We start from the raw sequence: 13,281 nt of genomic DNA, 5'->3' as shown, positions 1-13,281 counted from the left end.
GACTGTCAGGGTGCACTTTCATTTGCAAATATGCATGACTGAAATCCAATTTTGAAAATCGTTTACCCCCATTTAAACATGAGAATATTTCCTCAAACGTTGGTAAGGGATGCTGAGGCACCTCTAGCTTAGGATTTAATGTGACAGAATAATCTGCACATAACCTTATGGATCCGTCTGGTTTCACCACGGGAACAACTGGTGTAGCCCAATCTGAAGTTTCAACTCGCTCGATAATGCCTTCTCTTTCAAGCCGGTCTATTTCTTTTTCAACCCGGTCTTTTAATGCGAAGGGCACAGTTCTCGCTCTACGAAACTCTGGGGTAACATTTGGTTTTAGCTTTAGTTCCACTTCATGGTTATTTATCTCACCCAATTTGTTGTCGAAAATTTCTTTATAATCATCCAACAATTTTTTGAGATCCATGTCATTAGCGGTCCTCACAGCCTTAAGAGAGTTCCAGTCTAGATTGATTTTGTATAGCCATTCACGGCCAAAAATCGTGTCTAAATTTTCCCTCACCAAATATAAGTTCAAGTGCAACTTTTGTTTTCCGTACTCCACTTTCACAGTGACATATCCCGCTGGGACAATTTTTTCTCCATTGTATGTCCGGAATACTAAATTCGTAGGTTGAACTTTTTTCTTCGAGATTTTTCTGAATCTCTGTAAGCTCATTACTGATACTGTTCCACCCGTATCAACTTCCATACTCACTGGTTTATTGTCTATGTTGACAGTAACCATCATCGGAGGCTTTTTCGGCTCTTCACTCAATGCCCACTCTAACCCAAACATGGAAACGTCATTTTTGTTTTCCTCAACTGAAATCTGTTTCTGTTTGTTAGGTGCCGATTGAGTCTTCTTTGCCGCGTAGCAGGCTTTTTCTATATGCCCGATTTTTTTACAGAAGCGACATTTGCTAGCAATAAATCTGCAGGAGTCTTTATCGTGATTTGTCCCTGTGCATCGTATACACGGCGGATATTTGACAGCGGCGGCAGAGTAGTTTCTGTTTTGCGTGGGCAGTTTCGTTTTCCTCTTCCCCGCTTTCACTACCTTCAATTCTGCCGGCTTCCCGATAATCTCATTCGCCCCCTGAACAGCTTTCTCCATCGCCAGCGCGATCTTTATTGTTTTGTCTAGCTCGATGTCGTCTTCCTCAAATAAACGATCGAGGATCGCTCTATCTCGGAGCCCACTAACGAAAACATCCCGAAGCATGGTGTTCAACATCTGTTGTTTATAATCGCACGCGATTGCGAGATGTCGCAATTCGGCTATATACGAACTGATGCTTTCGCCTTCGTTCTGCTTTCTGTTCATAAACATGTGCCTACTCGGTATAATCAATGCTTTAGGATTCAAATGGTTCTTCAAAACATTCTTTAAAATGGCGAATTCTTTCTCCGCTGGATTTTCCGGAGACAATAAATTTTTTAACAAGTTGTAGAGCTTTGCAGAAATGCTCGAAATTAAGACTTTAGCACGTTTTTCTTCTGGGACATTTTGAATGTCTAAAAACGCCTCGAAACGTTCTATAAACGAATCGAAAGTCTCTGAAGCTTCATCATATTTATCAAACGAAACCGTCACTTTTTGGTTTGTTGACGTTGAGCCTCGTTGCTCTTTGAGAGCTTCCATTAGAGCTTGATTCTGTCTTATTAACTCTTCAACTAAATTTTCCATCGTCAGAGATGTATGAAAAACTTTTTCTCCTACCTTTTGCAGTCTTCGAGTAAATACTCTATCCAACTTTTAAGATGGGCCTCGTCGCCACTTGTTGTGTTTTCTTTAACACTTTGTTAGCCGAGTGGATAACACATGGGTATTTATTTTGATGAGTATTTATTATTACGTTAGACTTAGATAGATTATATACATATAGATAGGAAGAATTTATAAAGCGGAAAGAGCAGAACATTTAGACATCTTGTCTACTTGATGTCCGAGGTGGAACTCACTAGTTCCCCTTACACAACACTAGGTGGCGTTGTATGTTCTTATCAGTTTAGTTCTTTTAGTCATTTCTTATAAGGACACCACAGTAATTGCGAAAATAACAATAAATCCTGACCAAACAAAATAGAGCGATCGAAAAGGTCCTAGCCTGATCCTAATGACATCGGCGTAGCGGCATGCGTTGGGCTTTGGCCGAGTAGATTCTTCGTCTTTTTTTTTCCTGAAGGTTGCGTGTCGTTCTTGGTCACCACTACGGCATGGCTCTTTTTATGTATCATAGACTGAACACATGATCTTTTGCTATTTAATGTATTACATTTTTATTAACATAATTTTCTTTTATGATATTTCTCTTATGATATAAAACATATTACGTAGATTCAAATCACACACAACACGTCGATTGAGCATTCTGCTCCGATTTTTCTCATTTTCTGGTTTTTTATCTTCCTTTGATGTGAATCTTGAATAAGAATTAAACTAAAATACACTATTTTCTTGAGCATAATCCGCTGATGCGGATTTCACTAGTTCGAAGGGGGGGGGGGCGAAAGAAGTACCGTAAAGTCAGTAGCGGGGAGTATATATATCCCTCACGAGAAAAAAAATCCCATTCATCAATTTAATCTCACGGAATAGAAGGGGTTGTTTGTATCGTGTTTGCAAAAAAATAAAAATGTCTATTTTTCTATTCATATCAATGCACCATGGATAAATCTTTAAATTAATTTTAAAAATAATTATTTCAATTCCAACTTCTAAGAAAAATATTTGGTGGCTAAAAACGCAGTGGTAATGTTTTTTAACGTAAAAAGAAAATCCGCATATAATACGCAGAAAAATACGGTAGGTTAATTGTGATTTCCATGGAAAACAGAAAATAAAGTAGTACCTCATGGCGCTTCACAATATGCACCTGCTGATTTCTTTGGGGCTTGCTTCGCGGTCACTTGTTCGGAATTATGAGACGACATTTTAGAATTAGATTTAATTTCTTCAAATATAAAACATGCGAGCTACATACATGTGCGACTTCTTACCACGATGTTTTGAACTTAACTCACTGTTGCCATCTTACAAATAGTAATAATGAGAATAATCGATAAAAAGGAAGAAAACAAAAATAAAACGATCCCCGATCGTCCATACTCCCGCCCCAAAAAGGTGACAGTCAATAATCGACTGGCAAACGACATAGATGATTCACGGAACGTTTGTATAAACAAATTCACAGTCTTGATTTCCACAACTCTGACCTTTCCGTCGTCACCCGGAAAGACTTGGGTCACTCGAGCCAAGTGCCACTTAGGGGGAGGTGTGTCTTCCTTCAAGATAACGAGATCGCCGACTGCTATGTTTGACGTTTCACGTTTCCACTTCATCCTTGGTTGAAGACTTGCCAAATATTCCCTGGACCATCGATTCCAGAAATCCTTTTGCAATTTTTGTATCTTGGCCCATTTGGCTTGGAGACTTCCCGATGCTTCACCCTCACCTTCGAGTACAGCAGTCATTGGAGTCAAGGGCGTAGCGAGGGGGGGGGGAACTTGGGGGTCTGCCCCCCCCCCCCGAAATGTGTGAAAATGACCGAAAAAAGGGGAAAAGATGGCCAAATCCATTGTTCTGTCACTTTGGTCCCCCCCCCGAACGAAATTTCTGGCTACGCCCCTGATTGGAGTACCGATGAGAAAATGTCCAGGAGTCAAAGCTTGCAGCTCGTTTGGATCTTGGCCGAGTTGAGTTAGGGGTCTTGAATTCATGCAAGCTTCAATCTGGACAGTCAGAGTAGTTAACTTCTCATAAGTGAGAGCACTTCCCTTGCACGTTTTCAACAGATGACGCTTTAAACATTTGATGTTGGATTCCCACAGTCCACCAAAGTGAGGTGATAACGGAGGAATGAAGTGCCAATTGATTTTTTCTTCAGAGATAACTTTCTGCACATCTTGGGATTTACAGAGTTCGAACTGTGCCTTTAAATAATTGGCAGCGCCCTTGAAGTTGGTTGCATTGTCCGAATACATATCTGTGGGCTTCCCTCTTTTGGATATGAATCTTCTAAATGCTGCAAGGAAAGCTGCAGTACTTAGCTCTGACACGATTTCAATGTGAATTGCCTTTGTTGTGAAGCATACGAACAACGCTAAGTATGACTTGAGTCGAACCTTCGACCTCTTCAATATCGGCTTCGTTGTAATCGGTCCGGCAAAGTCTTCACCAGTTCTTTGGAACAGTCTGCAGGGCAAGACTCTGTGTGCGGGTAAATTACCCAACATTGACGTTTCAGGTCGTGCCTTGAATCTGTAACAGGTTACGCATCTGTTGAGTATTTTTCTTACGGTGCTTCTACCCAACGTAATTCAGAATTCTTGTCGAATCATTGAGAGAACCAGTTCAGCTCCAGCATGAAGGTATTTGAGATGGAAATGTTCCACTATCAGGGATGTGAGATGATGATTTTTAGGCAGGAGCAATGGATTCTTGACACTTGTACTAAGATCCTAATGTTTCAACCTACCACCCACTCGCATCAAACCCCTTGAATCGATAAATGGACTTAGTGACAAAAATTTGTTTGTGGGTGGAAGGGGATTTCCCTTATCAAGAAAATTGTGTTCGTCCTTGAACTCTGAGTTCTGCACGATCCGAATTAATGCTAGAGTAGCATCATTTAATTCAGCGGCACTTAGTGTACCAACGATTTTGTTCTTGGATTTACAGTTGTGGATGAAACGAAGACTCCAAGCAGCAACACGTTGAAGTTTAACAAACGATGAATGCTTGCTGATCAAACTCCATTCTTCCACGATTTCGTGAGATTGGGTTGCATTCACCGACTTTTTTAGTTCTATAGTCAACTGGAAACCTGTCCTTTGCATGAGTTTTATCATTTGGTTCATCAACGTCCTTGCTTCACTGATGGTTGCAGTACCGGTCAGCAAATCGTCGACGTAGAAATCCTTCGATGCAATCCTTGAAACATCTGGGAATTGTTGCTCTTCATCTTGAATCAGCTGCTGAATTGTTCGAATGGCCAAGAACGGAGCATAGGTTGTCCTTCAACTCCTCACTTGGATCGTTTCTCCACACTATGCGTTGAAAATCTGAGTGATTCCTCTGAACGAGAATCTGTCGAAACATCTTTTCTATGTCGGCGGTTAGTACAACAGCATGCGATCTGAATCGTATAAGAACATCAAAGATATCTTCCTGGAGTCTCGGACCAGAATGCAGAATTAGATTTAGTGAGATACCTGATGACGTCTTGCACGAGGCATCGAACACCACCCTCAGTTTAGTCGTGCTGCTCTGCTCTCTCAGGACACCATGATGCGGCATATAGAAATGCTCAGTGCAATGAGTACTCACGCTTGATTCTGGAATGAGCTCCATATGACCCAGTTCTTGGTACTCGTTCATGAAGTCCACGTATTTCTTTTTGAGTTCGGGTTGGCTTGACAAACGTCTCTCCAGTGTCTTAAATCGTTTGACTGCTATGGATCTAGATTCTCCCAACTCAGCAGTTGCAGATTTGAATGGCAGACTCACTACATACCGTCCCGAATCACTTCTCTTGACATCTGTAGAGTAAATTTCCTGGCACATCATTTCATCGGACAATTCTTCTCTTTCAGCGGGAATCGCTTCCAGTTCCCAGAACCGGTTGAGAATCTCGTCCACACTAGCACTACAACAACACTGAGTCTGGTTGCAGCTAATTTCGAGTCCTTGCCGCGTCCCCTTAGCCGGCACCCTTCCAGTCAGTATCCATCCCAGTTTTGTCCTCACTACAAGTGGAGCTCCAGGCATTGAGAGTCGTTCCGGCTCCAGAATATCGAAGAAAACATCCGCGCCTAGAATTATATCGATCGGCCTCGATTTGTAGAATTCAGGATCGGCTAGTTGAATGTCACCGAACATCCCCTCAGGAAGTTGGAGATTTTTGAAGACAGTTTTTCGACAACTAATGCTGTTGTTGTATGGATCTGATCCTTGCCGCAACTTGCGATGAACTTCAGATTCACTTGTGCTGTCGAAACGTCACATATTTCATCACTGACGCCTAGAATTGAATGCTTAGATTTGGTGAATATCATTCCTACTTTCTTGCAACAGTCCTTGGTTATGAGAGATGTTTGGGAGCCACTATCCAGGAGTGCTCGACATTTTACATAATCACCACGGCACCCGCGGACATTTATGAGTGCTGTAGACAACAGTACTTGACTTGATTTTGCTTTGGAAACATTGAAAGTGCTCGACACGGCTGCTTATTCACTCGTAGGTGTTACGACAGCAGGCTGTACCTTGAATTCATGCAAGAGAGTATGGTGCTTTCCTTTACAACACTGGCAGCGGGTTGTAAACAAACATTTTGCAGCTGAGTGATTATTCCTCAAGCAATTGAAGCATAGCTTATTTGACTTCACGAAAATCCACCTGTCGTTGAATGTCATGGATTTAAATTTGCTACAATCACTGAGCTTATGATCTTGTTTACACACTATGCACAACACATTAGCTTGTTTACGAGTAGCACAGGAAAAAGCAAGTCTAGAATTGCCTTTCGACTCTTCCCTTGGTCTGGGACCATCTTGGACAGACTTTAGACACCTGGCCTGTTTTTCAAGGAAAGCTATGAATTCATCATACACGGGATAATCTTGACCTTGACTTAGTTCCCACTGCTTGATTAGACTATCATCTAATTTTTGTTTTAGAAAGTACACCAACAGTACATTCGAGAGACCACTTACTTCAAGTCCCAAGCACTGTAGATTTCGTATTGCCTCGTTCGCCGTGTCGAGCAGTTCCAAGATGTTTCTCGAATTCACGATTTTCACTTGTTTCAGCGTGAAGATCTTGGCGCATTGTGTATACGCGAATTCACGCTTGTTGTCATATCTCGACTTCAGAGAATCCCACGCTTGAGAATAACTCGCACTCGTAATCGCAAATCCCGACACTAATCTCGCCGCTTCACCTTTCAGGGCCGCCTTCAGATACTGGAACTTCTGGACATCTGATAAATTGGGGTTGTTCCCGATAGAACCCTCGAAGATTTCCTTGACGCTCAGCCAACCTCCGAACTCGCCCTTGAACTCCGGTAACTCGAACTTTGGCAGCTTGAGATTATTGTCCTTCGACTGAGATTTTTCACTGGGCTGGCTGAAACTATCTTCAGCCATCGACACCGAACTTGTCATCTCGCGAATTTTTCGTCTCAGCTCTACGTAGCCGTCATACTCCACTTCACCGAGTGATTCATTCGATTTCGCGATATTGCGGTAGCACCTCTCTAGATTCTGATTCAAGTTTTTTAGCTCGCGCTTGAATTCCCGTAGCAAATACACGTCATCGGATTCTAAAATGGCTGACACCTCTTCCTCCACCGTTCGAATTTCCTTCGTCCAGAGCTTGAATTCTGAGAGCGTATCACTAGATTTTGATTTCGGCATATTGGAGAACGATTTAATTCGAACAGAAACGCCACGGAAAAGAGTTGAGTTCACTCACCGATAACACTCGCCTATTTTGGTTGACTAAGATTCCTTTACTATCACCGAGCTGTCCGGCTTCCAAATCGAAACAAGTACACACGAAGAGCATCCGGCTTCTCGACGGACCATTATCATGGCGCTTCACAATATGCACCTGCTGATTTCTTTGGGGCTTGCTTCGCGGTCGCTTGTTCGGAATTATGAGACGACATTTTAGAATTAGATTTAATTTCTTCAATTATAAAACATGCGAGCTACATAGATGTGCGACTTGTTACCACGATGTTTTGAACTTAACTCACTGTTGCCATCTTACAAATAGTAATAATGAGAATAATCGATAAAAAGGAAGAAAACAAAAATAAAACGATCCCCGATCGTCCACCTCACATGTCGGAAAAAAAAGAGTGGGGCTGGCGAATCCGTTTCAAATAAGAGAAATTCCGTGTATAAGTATCTTCGTAGAAGTGAAATGAGGTATTTAAAATGATAAAATATATAATAAAATATTGTGGTAAATGTGATGAATCGGTTATTATGCATCATGACTAGGCTGACCATATTTCCTCGAGAGAAATACGGGAAATTCAGATTCCAAATACGGGAAATACGGGACATTGCCAATTATCGGCAAAAATGACGCCAAAACCCAATAAAGTTGCCAAATATTGTTGAAATCACAGAAAAATCACAATGCCGGAAAATGAACCATTACTGCAAATTGCAGTGGATTAAAATGAATTCCACGAAAAAAAATCGTTCACCAAGACAAATGTGGGAGATTAATATTCTCATTTATAGTTGTAATTATCATAAAATAATTTATGAGTTGAAAAATAATGTCAATCTTCGACTTCAATAAAGAATAAAAATTCAAGTGGGCTTCGTGTAAAATACGGGAAAAACTGGGACACTTTTGCCAAAAAGTCGGGACGGCCAAAAAAAACAGAAAATACCGGGACAGTCCCGGGAAATACGGGACGTATGGTCACTCTAAAATCATAACAAATCGTATCTGTAATTTTGATAAATTTCACTGTATTTATCACTTTTACCGGCGTATACCTATGCGTAACCTATGCATAATTTTCGAACGGAGTTGGTAAGTTCGATAAATGTAGAAGTCGTACGGTAACATTAAAGTGATATATACATATCACTTTAATTTAAGCCCTTATTTTAATTAAGTGCAGTTTTGCACGTACTTGATGCGTGCACCACACATATTTTCGATAAAAATTAGGTTAAATTAGAATAAGTGAGAAAAAGATAGAAAAAAAAATTGATCAGTCACAAAATTTAGCAAACTTAAAAGAATGGTCGGTGATTATACATAATAACCTACGAATTATGCATAATCACCAGTTTTATCACATTTGCCGTAACACGTATGTTTGTTTGAAGCCTGATTAAACAGGAATGACGTTTTGGACCTGACACTAGACTCAATCCAATCTTCTGATTTACCAGAATTGTGCCAATTTGTTTTGAGTAAGCAAACTTCATACTTATGCGTAAAATGCAAACTTGAAAGAAAAAAAAAATTCAAGATGCTTTGTCTGCAAACACTAGTTAATTTTTTGTTGTGGTGTCATGCCCTGAGCCACCAACCAAATCTTTTCCTTCCTTATATCGCATTTCATTATACATCCATGTGAATATTTCGCCCCCTTTATTTGTCGTTGTAATAGTGCAGCTACATTGGTTGAATAAAAAATAATTAGAATAATTTTTTTATGTATAAAAATACAAAAGAATAAGTACATGTTTTAATAAGACTATCTCCATGCCATTGAATTAGTGAATCAACTCAACAGATCATGTCGCTGTTGCCCCAGTAGCTGATCACAGTGCATCATTTAAAATAAAAGTCAATTTAAAAAAAAAAAATTTTAACATTAATAACGTTTTTTGACGGGGAACACGTCTTTCCTTTTGAAATCTGGTAACACACTTGAGATGTTTGAGTTTTACGAAAAACATTGTTTACGAAAAATTTAATAACATTAAAAGTAAAATTTATGCATGAATGAATGATGTTGCTTTTTCATTCAAAGCATGTGATAAATAGCAATTGACCTTGCGCTAACGCAGGCCCGTAACTTGGATGTGGCAGCGACAGTCTTCGGGCGGTGCAACCAAGGTTTCTAGAATATATACCTGTGAGCATTACAATTGGCACTGGGTGCCAATGCTAGGCAGCGCCGAAATAACTTGAAAAACTCACGCACCCTGAGTTCTTTTGACAACAACATGATCCATCTGCAAGGGTGGGCTGACAGGGCTCCAGCCTCTGGACGATTCTTCAAATTTTTTGCTTTTTCACTATATAAATTAATTATAAAGGGACTAGTGAAAAGTCTGTTCTCTTTCCTGGGGATCTGCTACCGAATGTGGGAGGTCATTAGCACAGCAGCGTTTTAGGGCAGAGTGAAACCTATTTAAATGCACAGGGTACAGAGTATTGAGGAAACACAGTTGTAAAATTAATGTAAATAAAATGAAAATTAATGATAGAAATAATTCGAAAATTAATTAAATTCAGACTTCATGAGCAAAATATTTTCAGAATTGATGAAAAATTCCATCAATTTAGGCGTCCCTGTTTGATTTGGGACCTCTGGGATCCAGTCCTGTTGCCCCACCTGTTTAAAAGATATATGGACTGGTTATATTAATGTCGGAAACTAAACATTTTGTTAATCAGAAATATTTAACAAACATTTTTCGAATTGAAAGTAGAACAATGTACCGCAAAGTTGATAGTGTTGTTGATTTTGATTCGTTAAGTTTTTTGGGTCAAAAAGGATTAAGAGAGAACCCAGAGCCAAACTTGGTCATTTAGCGGTCCGGTGCGAAAACAGCTTTACGGCCCTCTTCAATATTATAAGAGAGCTGTGGAAGGGGTTAGGTCCAGAGGTTAATACTGTATTTTTTGCTCGATAAATCTACTGATGTTCAATTTTGGGAGCCCACTGTTCTGGGGATTGATGGATCCGTCTTGGAATTTGGATCCGTCAAAAAAAAACTTTCCAAGGAGGTTCTACAAAGCAAAGCAAGGCCGTCTTAACGCATGGGTTTACTGGGTAGTACAGGAGGTTAAGGCAGAGAGAGAGAGAGAGAGAGAGAGAGTGAAATCTTGACACATGGGCCCACCCGGGCACGGCCCGGGGACCTCAAGAGAAGAGGAGCCTCACAAAAATGAGATTCGGTTGAAATTTTCTAGAATTTATCAGGTAGGGCCTCAGAAAAACCACTTGGCCCGGGGGGCCTATGATGCTCTTGAGACGGCCCTGGGTTAAGGAGCCTCACGTTAACAAGACGCAAAACAAAATGACGTCTAATACATGAAATAAGATTTTGAATCGTGTTGACTGACACCTCATGTCTGACGGGTCTAAAAAATCTTTTTTTCCTGAGGGCTCATGATGTTGTTAAGACCATTGCCTCCTCACGAACACAGTCAAAAATTAGGACCCCATTCAAGAATATGAAAGGCCATGGATTCACTGCCATATGTGTGTCTATTACATCGACGTATTTTTCACCAACAGATCCAGAAAATTTCGTTCTCGTTTTTTAAAGCAGTTTTATCGTAAACATTATAAGTAGTCAGTTGAATAAAATTCAGTTTTACGGCTCCTAATATTTTGCGGCCCGTTGCGATCGCATCCTTCGCACCTGCTTAAGCACATCCCTGAGAGAACCCCTGTTTTAACAGTATGCTGATATGGCCTGGGACCCCAGTAGCACACCGATATAGAACGACGTAGAGATTTCGATACCATTCGACATCGTTACCGATATCATCCGGTCCGACGTGAAATTGTATATATTTGTCGACGTAGTTCAACATAGATAATCCGGAGAAAAGTTTGGATTATTTCAAAAAAGACTAATTATCATACAAGATGTTCTCCTTCGAAACGAAATGCTGTAAAAGTGAGAGTAAAACTATTTTAGAGAAAAAAAAGAAGATATTTTGGTGTTTATTAAGTGAATATATTTTTGCTATATCGTGCGATATCGAGCACGTGAAAATTTTCCACCTCTTTCCGACGTTCTAACGTCGAATCAATATCGGTACGATATTTTAACGATATCGTTGTGCTACTGGGTGGTGGTTGTAATTTTTAATGGTTGTAATATCATAAAATGAAAGATCTTCGGTATCTCATCTTCATGTAAATTCTCACGTTCATCCATAAATCAGTTTATGTCTTTTATACAGTGTTTCTTGATTGTTTTATGAAAGTTATCGTTAAATTTTGGGCAGTACCTAGAACGAATTATATGATATTGCGTAGAAACCTATGGGAAATTTCGTTTCGGCTAACAAGGATTTCGGCTTACGAATAAGATTTGGGGACGAGTTATTTACTTTAGCCAAGGTATCGCTGTATTATGATTGAAAAAATATATATACACTCAAACCTGTTTTTGTGCGGTGGATAGGGACCACATAAAAAAAAACGCATAAAAAAAATCGCACAAAACTTCACGAGTAGCTATAAAAAATGTTTTTCGCAACACATTTAAAAAGTATTTTTTTTTATGCATAGGGACCGCATAAAAAATGTCTCACGTAGAAAATAACTCAAAATCTTAAGAAATAACTAGAAATTGCTTTTTTAAACGAAATCGAGACACGAGGCTTGGCAGCTACTTGGAATCTCGCCAAACCTTTTGGAATCTGATTTAGAAAATACACATGCGAACATTTTTAAATATTTTATTTACATATGTACTTATTTTACTCATACAAAACTGTTCAAAATGTATAACCATTATCCTTCGTAGTCTGACAATACGCGAATTTTCTTGTGGTAAACTGGTTCAAAATCACTTTCGTCACTTGAAGATACTACCTCGCACTCGTTTAGAGTTGACTTTTTTTCAGTTACCCAACAGTCGGTGATCAGTTTTTGCGACGACTGTTGTTTCACTAGACGCTTGTATATGTCTCGGTAGCCAGATATACAAGATTGAAGCTCCTTTTGGAATTTTGAAGTTCTTTTAGAATTGGCATCGATTGCAAGAAAATGATCTTCTAATTTACTGCAAAGTTGGAGTCCTGCATAGATTTTATCTGCTGTCATATAATCGGGTTCTTCTTGCCCATCAGTAACATCTGTTACGTAATTTATAATGTCATCATCCCTTACGGTTTCATCCTGAATCATTTCGACAAGATCATTTTCACTGAAAGTATTAAAACCTCCGCCGATGCCATGTGCTAGCGTAACGATGTGATGAAATATCAAAAATCGAAAAAACTAAATGGCCGATCAAACCTACTAATTTTTTTTATTGATAACTTCGTCAGTTATGTTCTAATTTGATTGAAATTTTCATAAACCGCACAAAAAAAATCGCACAAAAACAGGTTTGAGTGTATAGTTTTGTAACATCCTTTATTATTTGATAATCAAGTAAAAAAAAGGGGGATTCGCTTTTTTTTTGGAAAGAAACTGTAATAATTTCTGCAAAGTATGTATATGTGTTCTGACCATATTTGCTCAAGAAAAAATACGTGAAATTGGGCATCGAAATACGGGACATAGCCAGTTATCGCCAGAAGTTATGCCAAAAGTAAGCAAAGTTGCCAACTCATGTTAAAATCACAGAGAAGTCGCCAATTGAGGGAGATGAAGCGCGACTTCAAATTGCAGTGAATTAAAAAAAAAGAAATAAATATGTCAAATAAATATTCTTATTTGTAGTCGTAATTATCGTAACGTTGAGTTGGGAAGATAATTTCAATTGGTGATTGGAAGAATAACAGTCAAGTGGTCTTCTACAAGGATGACGTCACTC

The 13,281-nt window shown here is 39.4% G+C and overlaps 2 protein-coding genes across 2 annotated transcripts; both read right to left on the bottom strand.

Moving 5' to 3' along the window:
• Positions 1 to 4,963: 4,963 nt before the first annotated feature.
• On the bottom strand, positions 4,964 to 5,884 carry LOC149085424 (uncharacterized). Its single transcript, XM_089233913.1, has one exon. The coding sequence runs from the start codon at positions 5,882 to 5,884 to the stop codon at positions 4,964 to 4,966; it is 921 nt and encodes a 306-aa protein (XP_089090039.1).
• Positions 5,885 to 6,234: 350 nt separating this feature from the next.
• Positions 6,235 to 7,422, bottom strand: LOC149085423 (uncharacterized). The gene has a single exon (XM_089233911.1). The coding sequence runs from the start codon at positions 7,420 to 7,422 to the stop codon at positions 6,235 to 6,237; it is 1,188 nt and encodes a 395-aa protein (XP_089090037.1).
• Between the last annotated feature and the right edge of the window lie 5,859 nt (positions 7,423 to 13,281).

The sequence above is a fragment of the Pholcus phalangioides genome, unplaced genomic scaffold (assembly GCF_987345545.1).
Source record: "Pholcus phalangioides strain wild (caught in Gottingen) unplaced genomic scaffold, Ppha-v1.0 ptg000007l_1, whole genome shotgun sequence".
NCBI lineage: Eukaryota > Metazoa > Arthropoda > Arachnida > Araneae > Pholcidae > Pholcus > Pholcus phalangioides.
Note: the sequence above shows the minus strand (reverse complement) of the source record. Positions and strands in the feature narration are given on the sequence as shown.

Bases quoted from the DNA above. Each gene is read 5' to 3' on its own strand.
- LOC149085424 (XM_089233913.1), bottom strand. From the start codon at position 5,884: ATGTTCGGTGACATTCAACTAGCCGATCCTGAATTCTACAAATCGAGG.
- LOC149085423 (XM_089233911.1), bottom strand. From the start codon at position 7,422: ATGCCGAAATCAAAATCTAGTGATACGCTCTCAGAATTCAAGCTCTGG.